Genomic DNA, 27,732 nt, shown 5'->3' with positions numbered 1-27,732 from the left:
ATTCTGAAAAAATAAAATTTGTATTAATTTCATCGTAGAAAAAGTCACTTATCCGAAACTGCGTCGACACCTTAATTAATAAATTGTTTTTACCTATTATATTTTATGAATTTATATATTATTAAAAATTATATATTATTATTAAAAATATTATTATTAAAAATTGACGACTTAATATAGAATTTTAATTCGACTCCTTTCTACAAACTTTCCTTTCTATTAATCAGAGAATCTTTTATTAAATGATAAATTCGGGACATATTTCGAAAATTTAAAGCATTAAAAAGATCTCGTAATTATCTCGTATCATCGAAATTATCAAGCAGAAAGTAGACGGACGATATACACGGTTGATTGGAATTATGATACTTTCCTCGGCATCGTTCTTTTCTCGTTGATCTTTCCGATCATGGACACAAACCATCGTCTTCTCGTCGAGAGAAGGATGTCCTTTCGGATCGATTCACACGTGGGAGAAGCCGCGTGGGTTTCCCAGCCACGAGGCTTGTCACTCGGTATTACTTGGAACGAACGATGAACCAGGACGACGCAGCATCACGATTATCGGATTCTGTATCCAATACAGGATGCTTCAGAAAGTGCAAATACTTTACCGGTTTTAAAGTTCAGAAGGTATTCGGCTCAAATGTAATTTATTATTATTTACAAAATATGAATACGGCTTTGACATTTATATAATCAAGTCTATTATGATTTGATATATAATTAATTATTTTAATTTGATTGCAATTTGATTAATTATGTATGATTTATATTGAAATAAATATACGAGAGTTACACTAGAGTCCTTTACAGATTCTAATGTAAACGGAATTTATTATGATACTTTATTCGTACGTGATTCTAAAATTGTGTGGACGTGACATTTTTCCAATCAAAATAATTGTCTCGAAAATTCAATATTTGCATTATCCTTTTTTGCATCACGATTCGTACGATAAATTTTAACGAGGATATGTATTGCGAAGTGATATAAAAAATAAATAACGATCGCATCGCGTGACAGCGAAATAAAATTACAATCGAGCATCCACGTGGGACGCGCGATATAGATATAAATATGTAACAATATTTATATCCAGAATACCGACATATATAAATATATATTGCAGCACACAGTCTTTCGTGTATAAATATTCAGTTAATTTAATTCCGTAAAGGAAAAAAAAATATAACGGATGAAAATAATCGATAATTGCGGAAGCGCAATCAGTTATAAATATTTAATGATATTTCTGGAATTATAGAAGCTTAATTATATAAAAGTGAGAGAAAAGTATTTTCACGCGAAAGAGATATCATGTATGTAATGCGGGATTAACGAGATATTGTTTTTTCGATTGATTAGACTGCGAATATAATCATATTATGATAGAGAGATAGCATTTCTTTTTATATGTTTATCTTTGCAATCTTTCTACGATTAATATGTAATCACAGATTTTAACAAATTATTTATTTATTTTATTTTATTTATTTATTTCATTCTTGTTTATAATATTTTTGTGCAAAATGGGAGTGGGAAAAAAGTGATAATTTCGAGAATCTCGTATAAAACTCTTTCAATATTTTATATAAATTTTGTGCAATTTATCTCTGTATATTAACGTGACACAAAATCTCCAATGCTGCTTCATCGCGTTCGAAAATGCTCCAAATACACTTATAATATTTAAATTTGCGCATCCGATATGACAAGTTTTAATTATTTTCACCAAAGTGATATTTATTTTATTATGATTTTTCTTAACATTTAATTATCGAAACATAGTAGATATGTAAAACATAAACAAGCTGATGTATCGTTTCAAGTCAAAATGTAAAAAACCGAGGAAACTTAATTTTATATAATATATGCATTTTTTAAAATTAGAATAACAATAATAATTAATTATTTTTTTGACATACAAATCGGACCATAATATGCGATCTAATCAATCTCGCTAATCCATCCGATTAAATCTTACTGAGATGATGATTCGTTGTGTAATGAAATTAATCGTCGATATAAAATCGCGAAATAATTAATTGGATCGTAAAGCACGTTATTTATATATTTGCCCTCTTGTGACGCACAAAATTGTATACGATAAATTGCATAAAAATTTCTTGAGTAGACGCGTTTCAAGGATTGCTGCTTTTCGATAAGATAAGATAACGGGAACAAAATAAAAGTGTAGTCAAAGTGTCGAAAACACGAATGACTTTAGCAAGGATTGACTGGCAGATGATAGATTGCAGTCATCTGAAGAACGAACGATAATGATAACGAACTGTCATAATCGTGACTTCGTGATTTCGTCGTAGAACTTTACGCTAAAGCTTGACCTATCTAATTTTTTTGATGTTTCAACGATTATTGTTTTAGATGTTTCTCGTCAGTTATGTCTCATTTCTATTTTAGTAAACGACGTGGAGTGACTTACTTGGTCAAAGTGGGACTTGCTTCTGCGTTGAAGGATATTGCTGCTTTTCGGAAGAAAATGAAAACGGTCTGCAATAGAAAAAGGTATGATTGTTAGACTTGATTAATTATTATTCGATTAATTACTAAATAATATAAATTTTTAAAAGAATGATATTAATATGATAATCCATGCACGCAGGATATTTTCCAAAATTGTATAAAAAATTAATTTTGCGCGTAGATTCTTTCAAATTTTTTTCAATAATAAATAAAAAAAATTTGAATAAAATTAATATTTATTATAATATGTTTGTAATATGCATATACACGTGTGCGTGGAATTTAATTAATCAAGAAATATGTTGACAATCTTCAATTAAAATGTGATGAAAGATGAGACATTTAAGATCCAATTGGGAGAAACGATTGTTATCTGATTATATTTCGCCAAAATATTCTCATAATTCTCATAATATCACGGAAATCTTGAGTATTTTTAATCGTTTTGTTCGAAGAAAATATGGACCATAAATATCGCTTGCTTTATCTGATTTTCTTTTCTCATAATGTATCGGAGAAGAGATTGGAGAGTCTGATCAGGTGCGCAATTGCACATGTGATTTTTGGATGAGTCATAAGGCTAGCCCGATATATTGCTGGTTCTTAAAACGGCGCCGACATTTATCGCTTATTGATAATAAGGCTTGTTTATCAGCTGCACGCTCCGGATGAAATTCTGTTATTACTTAACACTTAATATTATCTGCTGATGTGTATGTGTATTTGTATGTGTGTAAGATAAAGCGGTACTCAACCTCTGCTTCGATCGTTCTGATTTTCCACTAGTGCACTCGACATTGACAAGACAATAAACTGTATCTATTTCTTTCGTTCAAAATTTCCTAGATCTCACAAATGTAAAATTATGTATAGTTATTGATCGATAATTTGCAAGTTTTATTTAAATCTCATGTTTCCTAAATAAACCGTTAAAATAATGCGAATTGCATATATATTTTTAATATAATATATATTTAATATAATATAAATATATATAATATATATATATATAATATATATAATATATATAATATATATTTTTAATATAATAAAATATTAAATGTCAATTTTTATTTAGTAAATCTATGATGAATATTTTGTACGAAAAATGATATATATACACAGAGAAAAATATAATTCTACTGCCAAGAAAAGTGATTACTCAGTTTATTTTTCTTTTCTTAAGTAATAGTTTTCTTCAACAAAGAATATATTCTTGATAATAGTCTTAAAATATACTCGTCACAAGTGTTAGAAAATTTCATTATCATGTACTCAAAAGAAGAATTTATTTTCTCTTCAAGAATATTGTAAAGTTGTGTCAAAGAAAAATCAAACTTATTTTACGTCAACTCTTGTAGCAAGCAAACTAAATTTTTGTTTTAATTTAATATTCTTGACTAAAATATTGCACTTACTAAAATTACTTACTAGAATATATTCAGTTAAATTTAATGCTTGTGGTGAACTTATGATATATTTGCGGATATACAAACTTATGATATACTTAAAATAAATAATATTTACTTGAATATAGTATACATTTTTCTCTGTGTATCTAAATAATATATATTAATATATATTAATATATATTAATATATATTAATATATATATTAATATGCAATGAAAAATTTATAAAAAAATCATCTTGTACTTAAATTATATTTTCATTCTTTCTTTCTCTTCTCTTTCGTTTTAGATTTGAAATAAATGAATAAATAAATATATATATATATATATATATATATATAATTTATTTATTTATAATAATTAAACTTATAATAATTAAAAAGAAAAATTAGAAAATTATATAAATAACTTTAATGCATCATACACATTTAATGCAATTTTTATCATAATGTCGCCACCTATCGGTTTGTTCTGAAATTTCTATCGAAACCGATTAAACGTAAATAGCAGAACTCTATACGATATCATGATAATTAATTCATGCTTGATACTACATCTGCATAACTTTAGAACGACACATATATCACTTTATCACGATTAATCATGCATCATCAGCATCATCTCGTGGGAGTTCACGATTAATAATTAAACAAACCAAATCATCCTTTACAAAATTCTCTCTTCGATTCTTCCCGCGAAATTTATTGCAAAATTTTGTGGTAAAGAAAGAAAAAGAAAGAGAAAGAAAGAGGGAGAAAGAGAGAGAGAGAGAAGATTGAAACTGTATAATCGCGAATTATTTTCTCCTTTTCTCTATGCGTAATTAAAATTAAAATTATACTTGCTCGAAGCGCAGTGTAATTATTGCACATTTTTGCGGAAAACATCTTACCTTGTTTCTTGCTTGGTTAGCTTGAACGAGATGTGGGATACACGGACTTTGCTCATCGGGCAATGTTCACCTGCCTGCCAGGTTTCCGACAACGGTTTACGCTTCCAACCGGTAATTACGCTTTTCCAATGGCGAAATTGCTTCCGAGAAGCCGGCCTGGCTCTTTTCCACGCGTTCGCCGCCATCGCTTCGGGAGAAACGCGCACGTTTGATTTCCAAAGTCACGTCACTTCCTCGAACTATTCTCACGCGTGTTACACATCGCGGTTACCGAGAATTTAACGATGTTTCTCGCCGATGGATTCCCGTTTCTCAGGTACGCGCCTTAAACCGGTAAAGCAGCCGGGATCCCGACGCGGGGAAAATTAAGTCGATCTTCGAGGCGATATCTTAACAACGCGAAGGCAGCGTTTTTTGCACGGAATGAAGTGCGCGCCACGTCCCGTTTCGTTTCGTTCCGTTCCATTCCGTTTCGTTCCGTTCCATTCCGTTTCGTTTTCGAAAGGAATAATTCTTTAAGGATGGACTGTCTGTCTCAAAAGTTAATCCAAAGTACCAAAAAATTAAAGTTGGGCAGAATACGAATTCTAATTGACCAAAAATTTTTTAAAAATCACGAAATCATACTTCAAAATATTCTTTAATATAAATAGGTCTTAATTTTCAAGAAAATGTTCCCACGTTTTATCATCAATATTGCGTCAAATCGATAATCACAGTTATTTTTTAATAATAATTTCAAAACGAGCAAGTAAATCGTTTTAAAACTCTGTGGAAACATTTTTACATGTATGAAGAATATAATATTACAAAATGAAATTTTTATCATTGTTTTTTTATAGTTTGTGAATAATTTATTACCTGTCTCTTGAACGTTTACATAAGATCCTATGTTAAAATCGCAAAATTCAAAAATTAATAACTTTTAAAGGAGCAAGTAAAAGAATTTGAAATAATTCATGACGATTTAGAATGTTATTAAGAATGTTAAATTAAAAATTCATGGCGATTTTATTGATTGTAATATATCTCCAATACATCCTTAAGGGATTATACCTAGTCAACAAGTCGAAAAAAACGTATTTTTGAGGAATTAAAAAAAACTGTTAGGTATTTTTATTTCATCGATTCTTTATCATAATATATATCTATCAAAGAAGTTTTCATAATTTTTTCAATTAAAAATATCGAGAAATGTAAGCACAGTAGCTATTTTCCAGAGACATCTTTTTTGGGAGGCGGTGAGCAAGATTACTCGGAGCTGGATCATCTGAAATAAAAAATTTAAAAGGATTGAGCTTTCGTATGAATTGATCTAGTTCGTAAACGAAGGGATTTTAATTTTGATGAAACCTTCTTTTTTTATTAACAAAAGAACGATAAGTTTTAACACGAAAAATTCGTATTTCTGCGTCAAATGTCTGTCACATTGTCAAAAATCAATTTTTTGTAAAATCCTTCGTTCACGAACCAGATCAATTCATACGAAAGTTAAATTCTTTTCAATTTTTTATTTCAGATGATCCAGCTCCGAGTATAATAATCAATGAAATAAAAATACCTAACAATTTTTCTTTTTATATTCCCTAAAAATACGTTTATTTCGACTTGCTGACTAGGCATAACTCCTTAAAGTGTGACTCTTTAAAATTAACGTGTAATTCTTTAACGCAACAATGTAAAGAATATCATTCGCAAAGATGATGAAAAAAAAAGAGACGTCATTTTCCACAAATTGCAAGGTATCAGTAGCACGATCCAATAATTATATTTATTTATTCTTCAGAGCCTCCATAAATTTCGTCAAAATTCGGAAGAAACATTTTTCATCGGATACGAATTTAACTCGCGAAACCTTCTCTTTTTTTACACGTTCTTTATTATTTTCTTACTCACCGGCGCTTTTTCCAATCTGTCAATCGCGAATGCCTTTCATGCTTGGTAAACGGAGTCCGGCATGTGGTCTTTGAAGGATTGACGTCGCGCAAAGTGCTCGCAATGTGATCATATGATCGGGGGGGGGGAGGGGGCAAAGGTGGGAGAGGGGCGGCAAAGGGCGAGCAGGGCCGCTTTAGATGCATGCGGTTACCGGGCATCCCGGTTTTACTGCATATTGGAGCTATAACCCGTGCGTTACGAAGCCTTTTAACGGAAGTTTAGGGCGAGAAAGTGCGACGGGGGATGTATATTTGAACACGTGAGAGCGAGCGAACCTGCTCGTATTCCCGCTCGTATTCAGTTTCCGCAGTTTCCTTCTCCTCCTCCTCTTCCCTTCTCCCTTTCTCTCTCCGACGTGGACTGCAGTTCGTTTAATTATCGCGATAATGCTCGTCGGTGTCAAAGTTTATACTACCTGACCGTTATACTTGGTCGTCCTCTGCAGCCTCTCTCGATTCTCCCCGGCTTTTCATTATTTCACGATACGGGAATAAATGAATGGAGTGTAACGAGAGATACTTTTGTCGATGTCAGGGCGAAAGGTTGTTTCGAATCAGAGATATTCCAAAATTTCGCGAGAGATACTTTGATTTTTTTTTTGATAGGAAATTTTATAGTACTTGACTTTTTTCGGTAAAAAATCTTAGATTAGCAAAAATATCTTTTTATATTGATCTTAACATATTTAAAGTAATTTAAATGTCTTAAAAAATATAAAGAAAATTAAATTGAAAAGAAGTTTCAGGACACGATTTATATAAAATTCTAAAGAATCTAAAAATAGAAGCTATTAAGTAACAAGGAAATAAAAGAAAAAGAAAGATTTTGTTGTGTGTTTTCAACCTATTTAAAGTCCTATTTAAATATTATATGTATTTTTTAATATATTTTTAATATGTATAAAATATTTTTTAATATATTTTTAATATATTTTTAATGTATATTTTTTAATATATATTTTAATATACGTTTTAAATATTAAATATTATATTATATTAAATACTATATTAAACATAATATAAATTATATTATATTAAATATTATATTAACTATATTATATTAAATATTATATTTTAAATATTAAATATTATATTTGAAAAAAATCAGTCAAAAATATTAATAAGAGATGGGCTGATAATATAAAAAATTCATTGAAACTATCTTACCGTTAATTATATCTTCGCTAAATAGTTTATACAAGAGAAGACGATTATAGATGGCGCTTTCGTTCCTCAATCAATCTCGAAATTTTGTCGCCATCTACGTCTGGCTATTTCGATCGTAAACAACGTTCACGGTTGCGTAGGCTGTCCATTCGGAGTCGTTCAATTTGCCGAAGAAGAGGAAGATGGCTGCGTAGAATCGACGAGCGGTTAATGGGAGCGTCACATCGTCCAAGACAATCGCTATTTCGATCGAGGACGAGTTGTTCGATAATCCATCTGCTGTTGCGTTGAACTGTCAAAATGACGGCGATACCCGGAACCGTGGCATTCGACGAATTCGGCCGGCCTTTTATCATTCTGAGGAACCAAGAGAAGCAGCAACGACTCATCGGTCATGATGCGATCAAGGTAAGAAATCCGGACGAGGAAGATCCCGATTTATATCGCGTCTCGGTCATAATTTCGCGAGGTTTCTCTCATGGATGACGCGATACGTCGAACCTCTCGTCTTGATGATTTGCGGCCTCTCAAGACTCGGCCACGTGAAACATTTAATGGCGGCATTTAGGCTTGACGAATAAAAGAGAAGTTTCGATTATAAATTCTCTGTGGGTAGTATTTCTCTTGTTTCTCGAATTTTGTCTTCTGATTCACATATCTGTAAATGGGAGAAACGTGAATGAATTTTTCACATGTTCCGTGAATAATGTCCGCCCTTTGACGGATTTGTGACCATATAAGGCAATCTGTAGATATCATCGAAATTACGGAAGGCAAGAATGACAAATTTGCATTTCATGATATATAACTTTTCATTTTTTCATTATAATTAATATTTTAATTTCTCAAGATGACAATTTTCATTAATTTATAATTTATAAAATTCTGTAAAATAAAGTCCCATTAAATAACATATATAATTTTTTTTTAATAGAAAATTGAAATAAATGTTATAAATAGAAAAATATTTTGATTGCAGTCGCATATTTTGGCAGCACGTAACGTGGCCAGTATTCTTAGAACATCCTTAGGACCTAAGGGACTGGATAAGTTGATGGTGAGTTCCGATGGAGATGTCACTGTTACCAATGATGGTGCTACAATCCTGAAGAACATGGACGTTGACCATGAAATTGCCAAGCTTATGGTTCAGCTGTCGAAATCTCAGGATGATGAAATTGGAGATGGCACTACTGGAGTAGTTGTTTTAGCTGGTGCGCTTCTGGAACAAGCTGAACAATTATTAGATAAGGGAATTCATCCAATTAGAATAGCTGATGGTTTCGAATTAGCAGCGAGATGCTCTACCGAACATCTCAAGACAATAACAGATGACTTTAAAGGGACCCCAGAAAATTTGGAGCCTTATATCGACATTGCTATGACATCACTTGGTTCCAAGATGTAATAAAGCAGTTTTATTGTTTTCACAGATGTTTATAATTTCTTTTTATTTATATATTTTATTCTCTCACAGTGTTAACAAGCATCATAGACAGATGGCAGAAATTGCTGTACAAGCTGTGCTGGCAGTTATGGATCCTGTTACTCGCGATGTTAATTTTGAACTAATCAAGATAGAAGGAAAGGTTGGTGGTAGATTGGAAGATACTGTCTTGGTACGTGGTGTCGTTGTCGACAAGGACTTCAGTCATCCACAGATGCCAAAGGTAAAATTTGAAAAATATTTGATGTCAGATTTTTATTTTACAATAAAAAAAAACGGTTATATAATTGTACTTGATTTATAATTATATAGAGATTAGAAAATGTCAAATTGGCCATCCTAACATGTCCCTTCGAGCCGCCGAAACCCAAAACAAAGCATAAGTTGGATGTCACGTCGGTCGACGATTACAGAGCCTTGCGTGATTACGAGCGCGAGAAATTCACAGAAATGGTGAAGCAAATTAAAGATGCTGGTGCGACACTGGCTATTTGTCAATGGGGTTTCGACGATGAAGCCAATCATCTTCTGTTACAAAACAATTTGCCTGCGATTAGATGGGTTGGTGGCCCAGAAATTGAAGTGAGTATTGATTTTGTAATTTTATTTTAGTTAGATTTATAATCGATTTTATTTTACTTATTTTTATGCTTTTGCAATTATCATATTTTTCTAATGATGAGAAAAAAGTGCCAGAGGAGATGTGAGACTTCTGGAAACTGGTTGATTTTGATTTTGATAGTATCAGTCTTTTCTGTAAGCTAATGTTACATTGACTTTCGAGAAAAATGTAAATGCTTTCAAAATTAGACAATCAGTGATCCAGCTCTCTTGCGGTGGCTCCAATGATCCAAAGATTATGAGATCTGAAGTAATCGCGTTATCTTCTTGTTATATTATGTATTTCATATAAAGATATACATGAAAGAATTAAATTATTTTTTCAGCTTATCGCCATTGCAACTGGTGGACGTATTGTACCTCGCTTTGAGGAATTGACACCGGAGAAACTTGGTCATGCCGGGGTCGTCAGGGAATTAACTTTCGGGACAACAAAGGATCGAATGTTGGTCATTGAGGAATGCAAGAATTCTCGCGCCGTGACAATCTTTATCCGTGGCGGCAACAAAATGGTACACAATGATGAATTATTGATAAAAATAATTTTTGTGCAAGGAGAATTTCAGTATGTTATTTTTCAATGCGCATAACTGACCAGACACCTTGCAATAGCATTGCATTGCAATTATAAAAACTGTTCACAATTTTTTATTAATTGAGATCGATTTTTTGTGATGCAACATTTATTTCCGATTGTTTAAACATTTTAGAAATTCTCATTTATGATAAAATTGTGAATATCTGTGTATTCAATCTTCAATATTTTATGCTTTTAGATTATTGAAGAGGCAAAACGATCAATACACGATGCATTGTGTACCGTGCGTAACGTAGTCAAGGACAACAAGATCTTATACGGTGGAGGTGCAGCGGAAATATCTTGCGCATTAGCATGTGCGGCGCAAGCTGATAAAATCAGCACTCTGGAACAGTATGCCTTCCGTTCCTTTGCCGAGGCTCTGGAGAGTGTCCCCATGGCACTCGCGGAAAATGCTGGTCTTTCTCCGGTGGATACCATAGCAGAAATCAAGGCGCGTCAATTAGCTGAGAAAAATCCCGCTCTTGGTATCGATTGTTTAAATCGAGGCACTGCGAGTACGTATAATTCTTATACTTTTATACGTTGTTTTATTTTATTGATATTTAAATTGTCATAAATTGCGTTACAGATATGAAGAGACAGAACGTCATCGAAACTCTGACGAGCAAGACACAACAGATACTGTTGGCTACGCAGCTAGTTAAGATGATTCTAAAAATCGATGATATACGGTCGCCTAATGATTTCGGCGATATGTCTTAATGAGCTAAGATCAATAATAAATTATCATAATCACACACAAAACATAATTAATTTTTTTTTTAATTCTTATTTCATTATATTAAATACTTAATTTCCTTATTTAATACTCTTTACATCTTCTATATATTCCAGTTGTAATAAATAAATAACATGAATTTCAATTGATTGAATTAATTGGTTTTCATCATTTTTTGCTATAACGTCATAATTTGTACAATCATTGCTTTTACGTTTGAATTTTATTTGTTTAAATCTAATACTGTATGTCATTTGCTATAACATCATAATTGATGTATTAAAAGATGATATCTTTGACTTTTGTATTCATGTGATAGCATGTACGAGAACATTTAATTTAAATACTTTTATCCTTATATCTTCTTTCAAAAAAATTTAAAAATATTCTTATGTTATAGGCAAATTATTGCGAAAAAGATTCTTTTTTTATCACTTTTAATGTAAGAAATATGAGAAATAGATTAAAAACTATTATAAATGGCTTTATTATCATTTTAGCAAGAAATAAATATGTCACATTTTTTTATAAAATGGCATAAGATACACAATCACTCATTACATATGTATGAATTAAATATAAAATATAACAGTGTATCTTTCCTGTTTCTTTTGGTCGTCTATTTCTGTCTTTCTCATTTTTATACCGTTTCGACACCAGACTCAATTTTTTATAATAGTCCTTTCTCTTTTTCTTTAATATTCAAATGTAAAATGTATACCAACACATAACATACCTAGCAAACACAGAATATTGCAGCAATATTGCGGCAATATTACAACATTGCAGCAATGTAGCTGCAATATTTTGGTTTAGGTAATATCATTTCTTTCTCTTTCTATTTCTCGCGCGCATACATTTTTTATAATATATGTAAATCTTGCATAAATATTACATATATATATATATATAATATATTATACGAAATAAGATATAATATACAAAATTAATATATAATAATATTATACGAGAAATATATATATAATAATATTATACAATATATATACATATATATTAAGAAATATCGCAATTTTTATACATTATAAATAATCTTACGAATCTAAATTCTTTACAAATATTTTATCATACGGAATATAAAATTAATTTTAAAAATATGACAGTCTTTTTATATCAATTCTTTCATGCACTGTTACTTGCTCTGATATGTTCTGATGAAAGATATTTCGTAAAATATTATTATTATTCATTATGCTAGTCAGTTTTCAACATCGATAAATAAAAAATCACAAATAGATCTGTTCGAAACTTTGGTGGACATCTTCGTACTAACGGATGCTGAACGAGAGAGAGTGCAAAAGTAACGAAGCGCGCGAGATGATGGAAGAAGAGCATAAATTGTATGCACGTCGAAAAGGCTCATGTATTGTTGCTGCTGCTGCTCTAAAAGATTGGCCGATAGTTTGCGAAGGGAGTCCACGACATTAGAGCCACATTAATGAGCGCACTCATCGACCAACTGGTATTCTATTGAGTCAGCTAATTACATGTCGATCGTTCGGGATCAGTCGTACTCCTCCTCCTCCTCCTCTTCCTCCTCCTCCTCCTCCTCCTCCTCCTCCTCCTCCTCCTCCTCCTCCTATTTGCTTTATTATATATATTTGCTTTATTATAGCTTTAGTATGATACATTAGAAATAAGAAAGATTTTAACTTTAATCTTAACAAAACTTTAGAATATTTTCTACATTTTTATGTTGAAAAATATTATCAGTCTCTTTATTACACACACATTTAGTTTTATTTGCTTACTATATAATATTTATATATATATAATATTTATACTATATAATATTTATACATATATATTATAAGTTTTAGCAAATTCTATTAAACTTAACTATTAATTTTGCCGTGACATACCGTTTTCTTTTGATAGTAAGCGTAGCTCAATTGATACTTGAGATCGTTCGCTGCCGACGAAAATAAATCCCTTGTCGACAGAATATTATATCTTCTTTTTTATGCAGTTATACAAATATTATTTTCATATTTCGTTGAAAAAAAATTTATCTTATTAAATATTTTATTTAATTCATAATTTAAATAAAAAGGAAAGACAAAGATTATATCGATAAAATGGTATAAGATTTTTGAATATATACAGATACATATAATTACAGATAAAAATCTTAGTGGGAAATACTTACGTAAAATAATAGTACTCGAGGAAAGATGGAAATGTAGAAGATAATAAAAAGAAGGAAACATCTGGAATTGTCATGGTATTATTTCATCCTTTCGACCGAATCAATTGTATCTCCAGAATTCAGTTTTCATCATGAATAATTTCGAGATTTTAAGTTTATAGAATTTTCGGAACTTGTCGGACACCTATCCTGATTAAAACTTAACATAAAACCATAGATAAAAGTAATATTTCTAATCGTTGATCCTATGTAAATGCAGTTTAGTCGTAGTCTTTTATTTATTTCGAGAAATTATCCAGTCTTTTTTGAGCCCTCGATACTGAAAAGTTTGTCAATGCGTCATACATGAGGACTATATAATATTGTCGGAATAAAATTGTATATTTTAATATACTATATTGTCGGAATAAAATTGTATATTTTAATAAACATCGAGATAACGAAACTTTAGAAGAGCATCATTTCTACACTTATTTCTTCCGATATTTCTTGCGTATCCAGTCTATTTTTTTATTATATTTAAATATCTTTTTCGTTTTTTTCACCAGAGTATTTTGTTTAATATTTCGTCTGAAGTTTTGTTTGTGTGTTTGAGATGGTCTTTTATTACATTATTAATTATTTCTTATATAAAGATTTTTGAATATTTTTTCGTTTTTTGTGTTCTTTACACCTTCAGTATTTATGTCTGTTATATTTTTTGTTATATACAATTATTTAACTGTGAACTCTTTTGTTAAATAATTAACTAACTCTGCACTAGTTAATACCAGAGTATCTTTTTATGTTCGATGAGCTTGTTTAAAAAATTTTCTCTATAATTTTTCTATCTGTTCAGATGTGATACGAAACCATATCTTACGGATTACTTTTGTATAAAAATTTATATTATAATTTTTGTCTGTAGAAGATGGTTTGCACTTACATTTTGACTTGGAACACTTTTTACTGATGTTATTAATAAGCTTTGGATACAGTGGTTGAAAAAATATATTTTATTTTATATTTTAGATTCAATTAATTAATTTTTTTTATCTATTTATATAAAAAATTTTATATATATTTAATTATATTTTATATATTTCATTGAATAGTCAATTGAGAGAAATTATAGTGACAACAAAAATTTAAAATACAAATTAAATTAATTACTAAAACTTTGTTATGCTTAATACTGTAACGTGCGGTTTTCGTACCGCGAAATTTTTGGATAGCCGTCGGATCTAGGTTGCGAGTAAAATAATGATCGGCATGTGCATATGTAATAAAATGTATTTATTTATTCTCTGTGTGTGTGTGATGATGTACAATGTGTGAGTGTATAGATGTATGCGAATTCGTGAGTTTACAATGTTTGCGTGTGTGTGTGCGTTTGTATCGACGCGCAGCGGATCGAGATATAATCGATAACGCGGGCCGAGGATTTACGGAATTCCGACGTGAAATAATTGCTGCACCTGTAATCGGTGAAGTTACGTCTTAACAGCGAGGTCGTGGGCTATACTTCAGCCGTGGACGTGTCACGGGTTCTTACGCAGATTTCGATTCGTATAATTAGCGGCGTGGAAACAATACACTGAACAAAAAGTAATGTTGAATTAACAACATCAGTATAATTAGAATTTATTTTATTAATTCCATTATTAATCAAATCAATACATGGTGTATTAATTTGATTAAAAATATTATTGAATTAATAAAATAAATTTCAATTACATTGATGTTGGTTCAACATTATTTTTGTCTTAATGTATTATATACGAATATGTGCAATATACGCTCGCACGTCTAGCAGTACAATGCGCTCGAGTTTTTATTAACGCGGATCGTCTGGGGTGTTTTTGTCGCGTTTCTTGCCGGTGTGTATGTCTCGTCCGTCAGCTGTTTGGACTTTAAACTCGGTTATTTAAATGCTGTCGCTAATATTTTCCCTTGATGGATTGCGAGCTTCGGAAGGTGTCGCAACGCTAGCAAGCGTCGGAGACGGCTCAAGTTCCAGCCCCATAAACAAAAAAGTTTATCAACAATAACATAAAGATTTACTTACTGTAACGCTACTTACAGTAATACATGTTAGCTAATATTTTTTAAGTTACGCTAACTTCTACAAGACTCGCTATTTTTAATAGTATTTTATCGATAAGTCTGCTAAAGGTTAAACATATTTGCATATAGAGTAAACAATCGCATTAATAATGAAGTCAAGGTTTTTCATCTCCAATTTTATAATTATAATTATGCAGTCAAAACGAAAAACCTTGACTTCAGGCAACTATTTAATCTTTGCCTAGTTACGCAAACGTTTTACAGAACGTTTTAGCAGAATAAAGTTGCAATAATTTATATTGCAGAAACTTATTATTCTAAGTTATTATAAGCCATAAAACATTTATCGTGCATCTCAAAAATAATTATTTTAAAAATATATTAATCTTTACGTACGCAAATTTTTAAATCGTAATTAAATCTTTTATCTGATTTCAACCTTATACTCATTAAATGCTAACGTTAGATACAGTAGGCGCCAATAATGCCTTAACATATGAAATTGGTCACATTCGAGGCTAGTAATAACTAAACGCATTTCATCAAGCTATTCATGCATCATGACTGTTAGTTAGAAAAGGAACTAACAATATTTGTTTGGAAATTATGCCTACAATCTATTATAAATTGCATTTAAAACTGTTAAACAAATGTGTGTGGATACAATTCCAAAATAATGTTGTCGGTTCCTTTTTGAAATTAACAGTCATGATTTATGCACCTACTGTACATTTGCATAACTTGTTAAAGGTTAAACAGTTGCATCTAACATATTAAAAAGATACGCAGCAACTGACGCAATTCAATGTTTTCATTTCCTTTGTTATTTCCTGTCCTTTTTACCCTTTGTAGCAAATCTCTTTTTTATTAATTAATAATAATTCTTTTTTTTTAATTAATTATATAATTATCAATAAAAGATATCAAAAAAATAAAAAATTGAAAATATTATTGGAATATTTTTCTGTACATATTTATTTATATTATTTAATTAATTATTTTTCTGCTATATATAATTTATCGTTGAGAGTGAAATGAAATTTGTAAAATTTAAATTAATATCAAATTTGATATTAATTTAAATTTTACAGATCAATTCAAAATTTTTGCTAAAAAAATCTTATTTTTACTTAAAAATCATTTTTAAATTTAATATAAAAACTAATGTATATATTCGTTATGTGAGTGTAATTTATAACATTGAAAAATTTAAACAAATTATATATTAAATAGAATAAATTATATATCATGATTTTATGCTTTTGTTGACTATGATGAAGACATAATTTGCCTGCATTGTATGTATTTATACTTTTAGCTTTGACCTCCACGGAGTATTTCCGATTTATGGATACATACAATTTCAGTCACGTGTTTAGCTTTATTATATATATATAATCGAAGTCTTAGATTACTGTTCAGTAACAATATCGATTTCGAGAAAGAACAAAAGCTTTTTTAGATATATGTTCATATATTTTTTGTTCTTATTAATACTACTGTTTTGCTCTTATTAATACTTCTGTTTCTTTCATTTTAATAACGATGGATAAGAATACAATCGATCCAGCCAAGTCGATTCCGTCATTTTACGCTGGACAAAGTATATTTTTGACAGGCGCAACAGGATTTATAGGCAAAGTGTACATCGAGAAGATATTAAGATCTTGCCCGGATGTTCGAGAAATATTTATATTAATGCGCCCGAAAAAAGGCCTAAACATTAACGAAAGACTTGAGAAAATGTTAAGTTTACCAGTAAGTTAGAAATAAATTTCTCTTACAAAACACACTTACAATATTTTTAGAAATATTATTATAACATACTAATAACAATTATATAAAATAAAACATGGAGAAACATTAAAAATAATAAATTGTAGGTGAAGTCATCAAATTATTTTACAATTTTTGCGTTTAAAAATACTTTAAAAATTTATGATAAATTTTTTATAAAAAATATTTTATGTAATATAATTTTTTCATTTTAGTTGTTTGATAAATTGCGAGAGAAGCAGTCTTTAAATTTTAAGAAATTAATTCCAGTTTTTGGTGACATCAGTCAAGAAAATTTTAATTTATCTGTTGTCGATAGACAAATGCTGATTGAACGAGTAACTATAATAATTCATAATGCAGCAAATGTGAAATTTAATGACAGTTTAAAATATGCTATCCTTAGTAATACCAGATCAACGAGAGATATATGTATTTTAGCCGAAAATATAAAGAATTTAATAGTAAGTAAATTAATTCTGTAAATTAATTCTGTGTATTCGTATATTTATGTGTGTAAATTATCTTCCATAGATGTTTTATGCGATTTATTAACTTATCATTATATATCTTTATTTTTAAAAATACTTTTTATTTTTCAAAATTATATTTATTCGAAGTATCTTAAAGAAATGTTCTCATATGACAGATTTCTTAATTAATTGTAAACATGCCTCAATATTTTGCTATAAACTTTTTAATTATAATATTATGGAAAAAGCATAATTTTAATATTAATTGTTTTTCATATTAAAGGCTCTAGTATATGTTGGCACAGCATATACAAATTTGGATAATCCGTTTATAGAAGAAAAGGTGTATCCACCTATAGCTAATTGGCGGAAAATGATCTAAGTGGCCGAATTATTGGATGAACATAACCTGAGTATCTTTACAGCTAAGTAAATATGTCAAATATAAATTGAGCATATATATACATATATATATATATATATATAAATTTTATAAATATATAAAATATTCAAATATAATATGTGAAATATAATTAAAGACAAAATAATTTTTTTACATTTATCATACTGTTTCAATTACTCTTAATCTTTTAATTTGCCATATATATTTGAAATTATATACAGATATTTAATTTGCCATAACGTTTGAAATTATGTACAGATGTTTGGATTATTTTCCTAATACTTATCTATTCTCGAAAAAGTTAGCGGAAAGTGTAATACATGAATATTCTTCATCATTGCCGTGTGCGATTGTGAGACCATCCATAGGTAAGTTTTTTCCTATATTAAAAAGACATAAAGAAAAAGATATGAACTTTTCTTTTTTTCTCCAATACTTTTTAAACGAGCTAGAAATTTGTTCTTCTCTTTATTTTATATAAAAATTTTTAACGTTTAATATTTGTATTAGTATATTACAATAGGATACAAAATTATGTATATGCCATGAACGTGATATATAAATAGAAATAGGAAAAAATACGTATGCATTAAAAATTTTTAAATCGTACAAATATTTAATGCCAAATTTACATTAATGCGTTGTTGCATTCCTATCATTGTTATATAAATATTTAATTATTTTGTGTTATTACTTACAATAATTAATTTAATTATTTTATAAAATAATTCTAAATACTTAACTAAATGGTAAACCTTCGGAAAACCCACCCCCTAATAACCCCCTATATAAAATAATTGGGTAAGAATATTCAATTTCTATTTATTAGTATTTCCTATTTCTTATTTATTAGTATTTTTACCTCCTGAACACGAATATGAAACTTAAAAATGGCGGTCTCGCAAGTCAAAAAGAAAACTCAAAAAATCAATAAACCTGGAAAATGTACCTATGAAATGAGTAAAAATATCTAATTCTTATGTATTTTTACCTATATAAAATGGGTAAGAATATCTAATTCTTATGTATTTTTACTATGTACATATATATAATCAAAAACTATTTAATTTTCGATTATCTTATCTTAATACTTTTATGTACAAAACAATAAGAGGAATCAATTGGTGTAATGAAACACATAAATGTATCGAAAAAAAATGTAATTTTTAATTGCAAATTGATATATGACAAGATATTTTACGATTTATGTAAAATTAAGAAATTATTTCAAGCCTTATAACTCGGAAGATACTTAATAAAATCTAACTAAATAATAGTGTTCTAGAAAGCTCTCGAGATTAGTTATTTGAATAAGAGATATGTGGCCGTTCCAGAACTTTTGCCCTACTCTGTATATTGTGATCGATAGGGCTCAAGTCGTCGATTAAATACTCCGATAGATAACACAAAACGGCAAAATTATGTGTTGTTAGGATTTCATTGGATTTTCTGAACAAAATTTCGGAAATCCAAAAAATTGGGAGCTGGAAACGTTGTTAAAAAAAAGAAACAAATAAATACACAGGCTTGCTAGAACTCAATTACAAAATACAGAGTAGGTGAATTTGATAGATTTTTTAACGCTGGAAACGAATCTGGCTGCAGAATTTCCCCAACACATTAAGTTTCTGAGTAATTTATGATTAAGTAGTTTAAAAATGCCTATTATTATTAACGAGGAAACGTAACTTTTTGAAATATTTTCGCTAATGGCATCGTATAGTTATTACTCTTTATCTTTCAAATCCATTTTTGATTACCGTCGGACAATTTTTTCAGAGAGTTATACAAGTATTAAGTTAAAAGAAAATTTACATAGATATCGACATAGCAGAGCCATACATCTTATAATCTAGCCATGCGAAATGCACCGTTGATTGAATGCACCGCAATTCTTTTTAATTAATATTTTAATAAAAATTAAATAATTATGTAATATGATAATTACAAAATGGTAAAGATTTTCTATTCAGTTTACTTTACTTTGCCTGCTCATGAACGTTGATATTATTATTCTGAAATATTTTGTATATGTGTCTTATTCTTGTTTTCGAGTTGTAATCATGTTGTATTCCAATGTTTGTATTTCAATAATAGAGCTGCTTACTTTTATTAAGAAGTGTTTATCTTCAATCTGAATACAAATATGTCATATAATACTACACTTATTTAAAAATATGGTCTGTCGGATTCATCGGATTAGCAGTCTTCTCATACATACGACAAAGTATTTCAATACAGGAGGGTTGTGAATAAACAATTATTTTCAAGTCGCGTCACAAATAAAAACCTAATGAGTTTAATCTAGAGAATGTAAAGGCTAGCCAGTAAATCCTGCATGATCCATTCTTTTTGTTAAGAAATCGTTAATATAAGAAATACAAACATGACTATAACTCAAAAAACAAACATCATCTGATAGGATATATGTAAATATGAATTCTTATCATTGTTTTTATGTCTCCTGTTTATTCAAGTGGGTCCCGCTTATCATAAAATACTTTGTATAATAATCTAATAATAATAATTCGAAAAATATATTCTGTTTGTTATAGTAATAAGTTCGTTGAAAGATCCAATCCCAGGATGGATAGATAATTTTAATGGACCAGTGGGACTATTGGCATTTGGTGGAAAAGGATTATTACGAGTACTATATGGTAGTAAATGTACTTCACAAAATCAGATACCAATAGACACTGTCATCAACACTATAATTGTTGTAACTTGGAAGCTTGGATTAACAACGTATGTAACATCAATTTATTTAATAATACATCTCTAACTGTATTAAGCTACGAAGGGAAATTAATTAATTTCCATTCTTAACCTAATTTCAAACTAAATTTATATTATGCTATCATTATGCAAACATTAAATTATTTCATTTGCTTTTTTGCATTAGGGAATTAAAAACTCACATATTTATTTTCGATTGAATTTGTATACAATTTTCTTTTGGATAAGATTAAACAGAGATGTTTAAAATAATTCAAAATTTTTTTTATATTTATATATTTAATATTTAATTATTAAATATACTTAATATATTTAATATACTTAATACTTAATATACTGAATTTAAAATATATTGAAATAGAATTTGTGAAATTCTTTAATAATATTGTGATATTGTATCAATCTTATATATATTATTTTTTAACAATAAAATATTTCTGAATTGTAAAGTAGACTTTTTAAATCTTATATATAAAACATATTAATTAATTTATATTATTATTATTATTAGTTTTACACCAACGTCTACAATTTTGGTCATAAATTGTACTTTTCCTGATGAAAAAAGTACATCATTTTACGATAAAACACTTATTTTGTTTAAATTATTAAGAAAGATACCTCTTGAAGGAATTGTCTGGACCCCTCGTGCTGTATTTACAGAGAGTTTAATTATATATTATGTGTTAACAGTTTTGTGTCATATTTTACCAGCTATAATAATAGATTCAGTTTTAAAATTTTCGGGACATCAACCTATGTAAGTACTAAATATGTTATTTTTATGTGTTAACTATGTGTGTTTTCTATACATTAATTGATTTCTTTCATTATTTTGTGTATAAAAATATTGAAGTATAAGTAATATAATGAAAAATGAATATTTTATGAGATTTTATAGTTTATGTGTAAAATTAAGAAATTCAAGTTGTTATTTTCAAATTTGTGATAGTTTTCAGTTATTTCCAATTTTAATAATAATTGAAAAATTATATAGTTATTAAAAGTGTAAATCGCGCGTTATATACAGGGTGTCATTTTAAGTAATGCAGCTGAATATCTTGAAACCATGACGGTTTCGGTGAAAATGTTTTAAACGAAAATTGTATGGTTTTAAGGGGGCCATAAAATGGTGTCATTGGTTTTACCTTAAAAAAGTCGTTTGAAGATCGTGAAGGTCACCTTCAATTTTTTAAATAAAATTTCCTATTTTTTATTACTTATTCTTCCAATTTATCTCGAGAACTTTCCAAAACACTATAATAAAGTATTTCTTCATTGAGTACATTTCAAGTTATGAGGCTTGAATTAATTCCTTAACTTTAGAGAAATCATAAAATATCTAGTAAAGTATATTCATTTTTCGATTATCTTACCTTGATACTTATAATATGCTACATAGGATATTAGGACTACAAAGGAAAGCATACGTGGCCAATCATGCTTTGAAACATTTTATGTGTAATGAATGGAAATTTGATAACACAAATAGTCGAAATTTGATGTCTCTAATTCCATCTGATAATCGAGAAATATTTTCGATGGATCTTTCTGATATTGATATGACTAAGTATCTTAGGTAAATATAAAAATATTCTTTATCTTAAATAGAAAGAAGCTAAAATGTGCTGATCCAGCACATGGTTTTTGGACTTTTATTTTTATTAGAAATTATATATAAAAATTCAAAAATATTTACTAAATATTGCTCTCTATTAATTGTATATCATAATTTAATACTATCTTATATTTTTGAGCAAGTTGCTCTTTCATAAAAATTAAAATTTGAAAAATAATTTTGGTAAAACTAAACAATTGCGGCCTATACGCTGATGACCTTGATATATGTTGTCAAGGATACCTTCCCGAGTAATTCCATGTATATATATATATATATATATATATATATATATATATATGTATATATATATATAATAGGCGAACTCGAATAGTTTAACCCCTACCTCCATCTCAAAGTTTCAAAAGATGGTAATTTTATACAATTCGGGCTTCTGCCCCGATGATTTTGATGATCTTCATGTGTTATCAAAGACATCATTCTAAGTAACTTTTGCTTATAAAATAATTGAAGGTCGCTGCTTATTAAAAAGTTGTTAACAAATGAAGTTAATGATATAAGTGATGTGAATCGAGATGTATATTTGCAAAATTTCACATGGGTTTACGACTTTCCACATGAAGTAAGATTCACCTTGCCAATTGACGGGAGGGGGGACACGTGCGCGCGTGCGTGTGTGTGTGTATGTGGAAAGTCGTAAACCCACGTGAAATTTTACAAATATATCTCGCTTCACATCATTAACTTCTTTTATTATAACTTTTAAATAAACAGTGAGCGCCGACTAAAACCTTTTTAATGTTACTCAGGGTCCATCACTTTGACAATATGTGTCAAAGTCAAGGTTATCCGAGGTAGCTTTCCTAAGCTAAATAATTACCTTTATATAAGTCTACTGAATATATTCAATGAGCAACGAATGCGCGATAAATTAACTAAGCACATACTGGATTTATATCAACTATGATAATAAATGAAATAAAAATAAAACGTGAAATAAAAATATAGTATTTAATTGCTGAAATATAGATTAATTTACAATATTATCCAATTTTGATGTTAATGTAATAATATTTACATTAAAAATAATTTTAAATATTTATTTTATTATTTGAAGGGATCTATTGATAGGTGGCAAAAAATATCTTCTTCATGAAGATATGAATCGGTTAAAAGCAGCTAAAGCACATTATAAAAGGTAAAAATAAAAGAAACATTATTGTTATTTATTTGTTGGATGCATTAATTACTTATTTGATTGCGTAAGATATATTAATTTTTAAATATAATAGAAGTGTTTATTTTAGAGTGGATCTATTTGTAAGAACATTTAAAACTGTTATTATTATTGGAATATTGTGGATGATATTTAAATGTATGTGATTTTAAATATTTTTTTAAAGAGAGAGAAGAGATCACACAAACAATGGTAATATAAATATTGCATATTGTATAATTTGTAGTATAAAATTGTATAACTGGCTACTGTATAAAATTGTACAAGTTGTATAACTGGATACTGTATAAAATTGTATAACTTGTATAATTGGATACTGTATAAAATTGTATAATTGTATAAAATTTATAACAATTTAAAATAAAGAATTAATGAAAATGTAATTTAAACGGAACGGATATTTAAACTCAAATTTCTCGAAAACAACGCCTCAAATGTAAAAATTGTATTCTATTTTTTTCTTATAAGGATTTTTTTATAAGGATTTACCTTGTACTCGCTTACATATGTTATTTGACTGGATCCTGTATATACAGGGTGTTTCCGGACGAACTTAAAGGAGTGACAGTTCTTGATAAACAAAACAATTTTTGTTAAGCAATCCGTGTTCGGCGATACCTCCTTAAGACGCCAGGCTGAATGAACATTTACGCTTGCGTATTTCTTGCCCTTGTTACAATGTCGTATGCAACCTCTGTTAATACCCGAAATGAGCTCATTGACAGGATTACGAACGCATGCGATACAATTCGCAATAATTCTGGAATGTTTTAAAGGGTACGTCAGAAAATGCACCGTGGATGCGCAATGTTTGTATTGAGGTTATAGGTCGCCATTTTGAACATTTATTGTAATAAAATAAACAAAATATAATTTAAAAAGCGTATGATTCTTTTTATTTTAATCTAACCATATAGAAATCAAACATTTATCGCAGCCTAGCACCTTAAAGAGGCAGACAAGAGAACACAATTGTTTAAAAAAAAAACTTGTGTAACCAAAGCTGCCAGATCTCCACCGCAAGGAACATGCAACACAGCGTGGAAAGGATAATGCGAATGTGAGCTCGGCGCATTGACTAGCTTCGGATAGTACAAGAGGACAGAATACAGTTTTCTGTCTCCTTCCTACCAAGCTGGCACTGAAATAATAGTATAAAAAAACGAGACAAGTTTGAAAACATATTCTGCTTATTATATGGATGAAAATAAAAGAAAGTCACAGAGATTTAGAAACGCTGTTTTTCCAAACCTTAACCATTTATGTACAAAATAAATATTAGAAATAATATTTAATTACTAGAAATAATATTCTTCCGCTTATCTATTTATATCTATGGATTTAAAAATAAACGTTCTTATTGATATTCGGAAAGATCTTATATTATTGCTTTATGTCACAAAATTCGAGATATTCTAAGAAGTTTTAAATATCTTTGGATTTTTTAAATATCTTTTGTAATTGCGAAATGTTGATAGCATATATAACGAATGTTTGCGAAAGAAAATTTTCAGCATCTTCTTTAACGAAATATTTATTAACGTTATTAACGCTAAATTTTACTATAAACAAAATATATTAAAAAAGAAAACGTTTCTAGATTTATGTTTCATAATTGTATAAATTTTTTTTAAATCTGTGTATGTTAAGTTGGAATACTCTTTTATATTTCAATCATTTATTTCTTAAACATTATATGTTTATAATGATACTCATATTTATATGGTTACATTATTCCTTTTTTATTTCTCAAGAAATAGTGTATCGATTTAAAATCACTTTTCCATTTATAATTTACTTATTGTTAATATATTTTACTTACGTTTTGTAATGGATGAACATTCCCTTATTCAGTCGAATCAATTCTATTGTATAAGTCTCGATAATGAATAGCTGACTCATTAGCTTGATTGCGGCGAAACAACCAATTGTATAAGTTATTTCGGCAATATAGTATACATCTCCGACCAAAACTGTAATCAAAATTTGTAATCGATTAAAAGAAATGTTTTTAATAATAAGAACATTTATAACACATTAATCAATACTTGCAGCGTAACAATTAGTAATTATTGGAATAGAATTGTTGCAATTATATACTTACTACAATAAAAATATAATAATTATAAAATTCGTGATATTTTATTTAAAATATAATAATTATAAAATTCGCGATATTATATTTGCCCGAAATTTATTCATAACTTTTATAATAAAATAGCATAGCATTTTTCGAAAAATTAAAATATTGATTTTAAAATATGATACTTATGTTAAATATTGATTAATATAATAATAATATTGACTTTAATATCTATATAGTTATTATATGATAATTGTATCTTAAATTCTTATTAATATTATGAATTTAAATAAAATATTTTTTATCTCATACCGCATTAATATATATATATATATATATATATATATATATATATGTAACACACTCACTCATCCACACCCCTCTCCCTTTCCACAAACATACACAATCATCCATACATATATGTACATAGAAATAAATGCATGTAATAACGCATTTATTATAATTTAACTAAGTATAAAAATGAAATTTATCTGCACAAAACGTAGAATATTATATAAATACGAGGAAAACCGCAAATTAATATAAAAATTACCACAAGTCATATCGGTAATTGAATTGGTTTTTCTTTTTTTACATCATCCTTATTATAAAACGATATGTTATTTTTTTCATTATTATCATTAAATATCATTGAATATAAAGAATAAAATTATTTTTCTGGACCCTAAAATAGGGCCGTGGCAAGCCTCCAACTCATATGTATTATTATTTTTACAAATTTAATTCCAAGTAACATAGTTTATATTGTAATTCTATAGATTTATTGTATTTCCGTAATTATATATATAATGATTATATCTCTATTTTTTATTTCTGTTTCAACACAGAAAATAATACAGAAATGTAAGTATAATTGAATAATGTTTCTGTATCTTATATAAAATATAATAATATATGTATATCTTTTCATTATTATAAGTAGTAATTTACTAATATTATACTTATATACTTATACTTTTTATATTATATATTTTTACTTTTCTCTCTATTAAGTTGATTTATTGATATTTAATTTTTACAACAAATTCATTAATATAATATTTTTTAATCAGCTAACAAAGTTTTAATCGATTAATTGGTATTATTTTTCCAGATATTGTAACTAAACCTGAAAAATCATCAATATTTAGAATGAATGAACGCAAAGAAGTTAATACAAAAGAAAATATTTATAATTTTAAATCGAAAAATAATACAAATAAAACGATTAAACGAATAGATAATGACACATATATACATAGTATTATAGTGATTGCATGTCTAATAATCTTCGTAATAATAATAGTTTTTAAGCATACACATCAATGGATTGAGAGGTAAAATTATTTCTGCAATAATTATCTGTCTTATATAATTTTAGATTCAATTAATTAATTTTTTTATCTATTTATATAAAAAGTTTTATATATATTTAATTATTATATTTAATATATTTTATATATTTCATTGAATAGTCAATTGAGAGAAATTATAGTGACAACAAAAATTTAAAATATAAAATACAAATTAAATTAATTACTAAAACTTTGTTACTATGCTTAATACTGTAATGTGCGGTTTTCGTACTGCGAAATTTTTGGATAGCCGTCGGGTCTAGGTTGCGAGTAAAATAACGATCAGCATGTGCATATGTAATAAAATGTATTTATTTATTCTCTGTGTGTGTGTGGTGATGTACAATGTGTGAGTGTATAGATGTATGCGAGTTCGTGAATTTACAATGTTGCGTGTGTGTGTGTGCGTTCGTATCGACACGCAGCGGATCGAGATATAATCGATAACGCGGGCCGAGGATTTACGGAATTCCGGCGTGAAATAATTGCCGCACCTGTAATCGGTGAAGTTACGTCTTAACAGCGAGGTCGTGGGCTATACTTCAGCCGTGGACGTGTTACGGGTCTTACGGAGATTTCGTATAATTAGCGG

General features: G+C 28.6%; 1 protein-coding gene, 1 long non-coding RNA gene and 1 pseudogene across 2 annotated transcripts in view; 2 read left to right on the top strand and 1 right to left on the bottom strand.

Moving 5' to 3' along the window:
• Positions 1-5,240, bottom strand: part of LOC112637557 — a 126,455-nt gene extending 121,215 nt beyond the window's left edge. The window contains exons 1-2 of the long non-coding RNA XR_003122608.1: positions 4,792-5,240; positions 2,448-2,515 (exon numbers count right to left, since the gene is read on the bottom strand). This is a non-coding gene — a long non-coding RNA (uncharacterized LOC112637557). The remainder of the gene's footprint in view (positions 1-2,447; positions 2,516-4,791) is intronic.
• LOC105253295 (T-complex protein 1 subunit epsilon) lies at positions 2,443-11,308 on the top strand. The gene is made up of 8 exons (XM_011261237.1): positions 2,443-2,530; positions 8,036-8,303; positions 8,875-9,299; positions 9,373-9,565; positions 9,655-9,924; positions 10,290-10,475; positions 10,740-11,058; positions 11,133-11,308. Exons 2-8 carry the CDS (start codon positions 8,196-8,198, stop codon positions 11,264-11,266), a joined length of 1,635 nt encoding a protein of 544 aa, XP_011259539.1. The 5' UTR covers positions 2,443-2,530; positions 8,036-8,195; the 3' UTR covers positions 11,267-11,308.
• A 5,621-nt stretch (positions 11,309-16,929) lies between these two features.
• Positions 16,930-24,911, top strand: LOC112637565 (annotated as a pseudogene).
• The last annotated feature ends 2,821 nt before the right edge of the window (positions 24,912-27,732 follow it).

This window comes from Camponotus floridanus, unplaced genomic scaffold (assembly GCF_003227725.1).
Source record: "Camponotus floridanus strain SB8 unplaced genomic scaffold, Cflo_v7.5 scaffold18, whole genome shotgun sequence".
Lineage (NCBI taxonomy): Eukaryota > Metazoa > Arthropoda > Insecta > Hymenoptera > Formicidae > Camponotus > Camponotus floridanus.
This window is presented reverse-complemented; position numbering and strand designations above follow the sequence as displayed.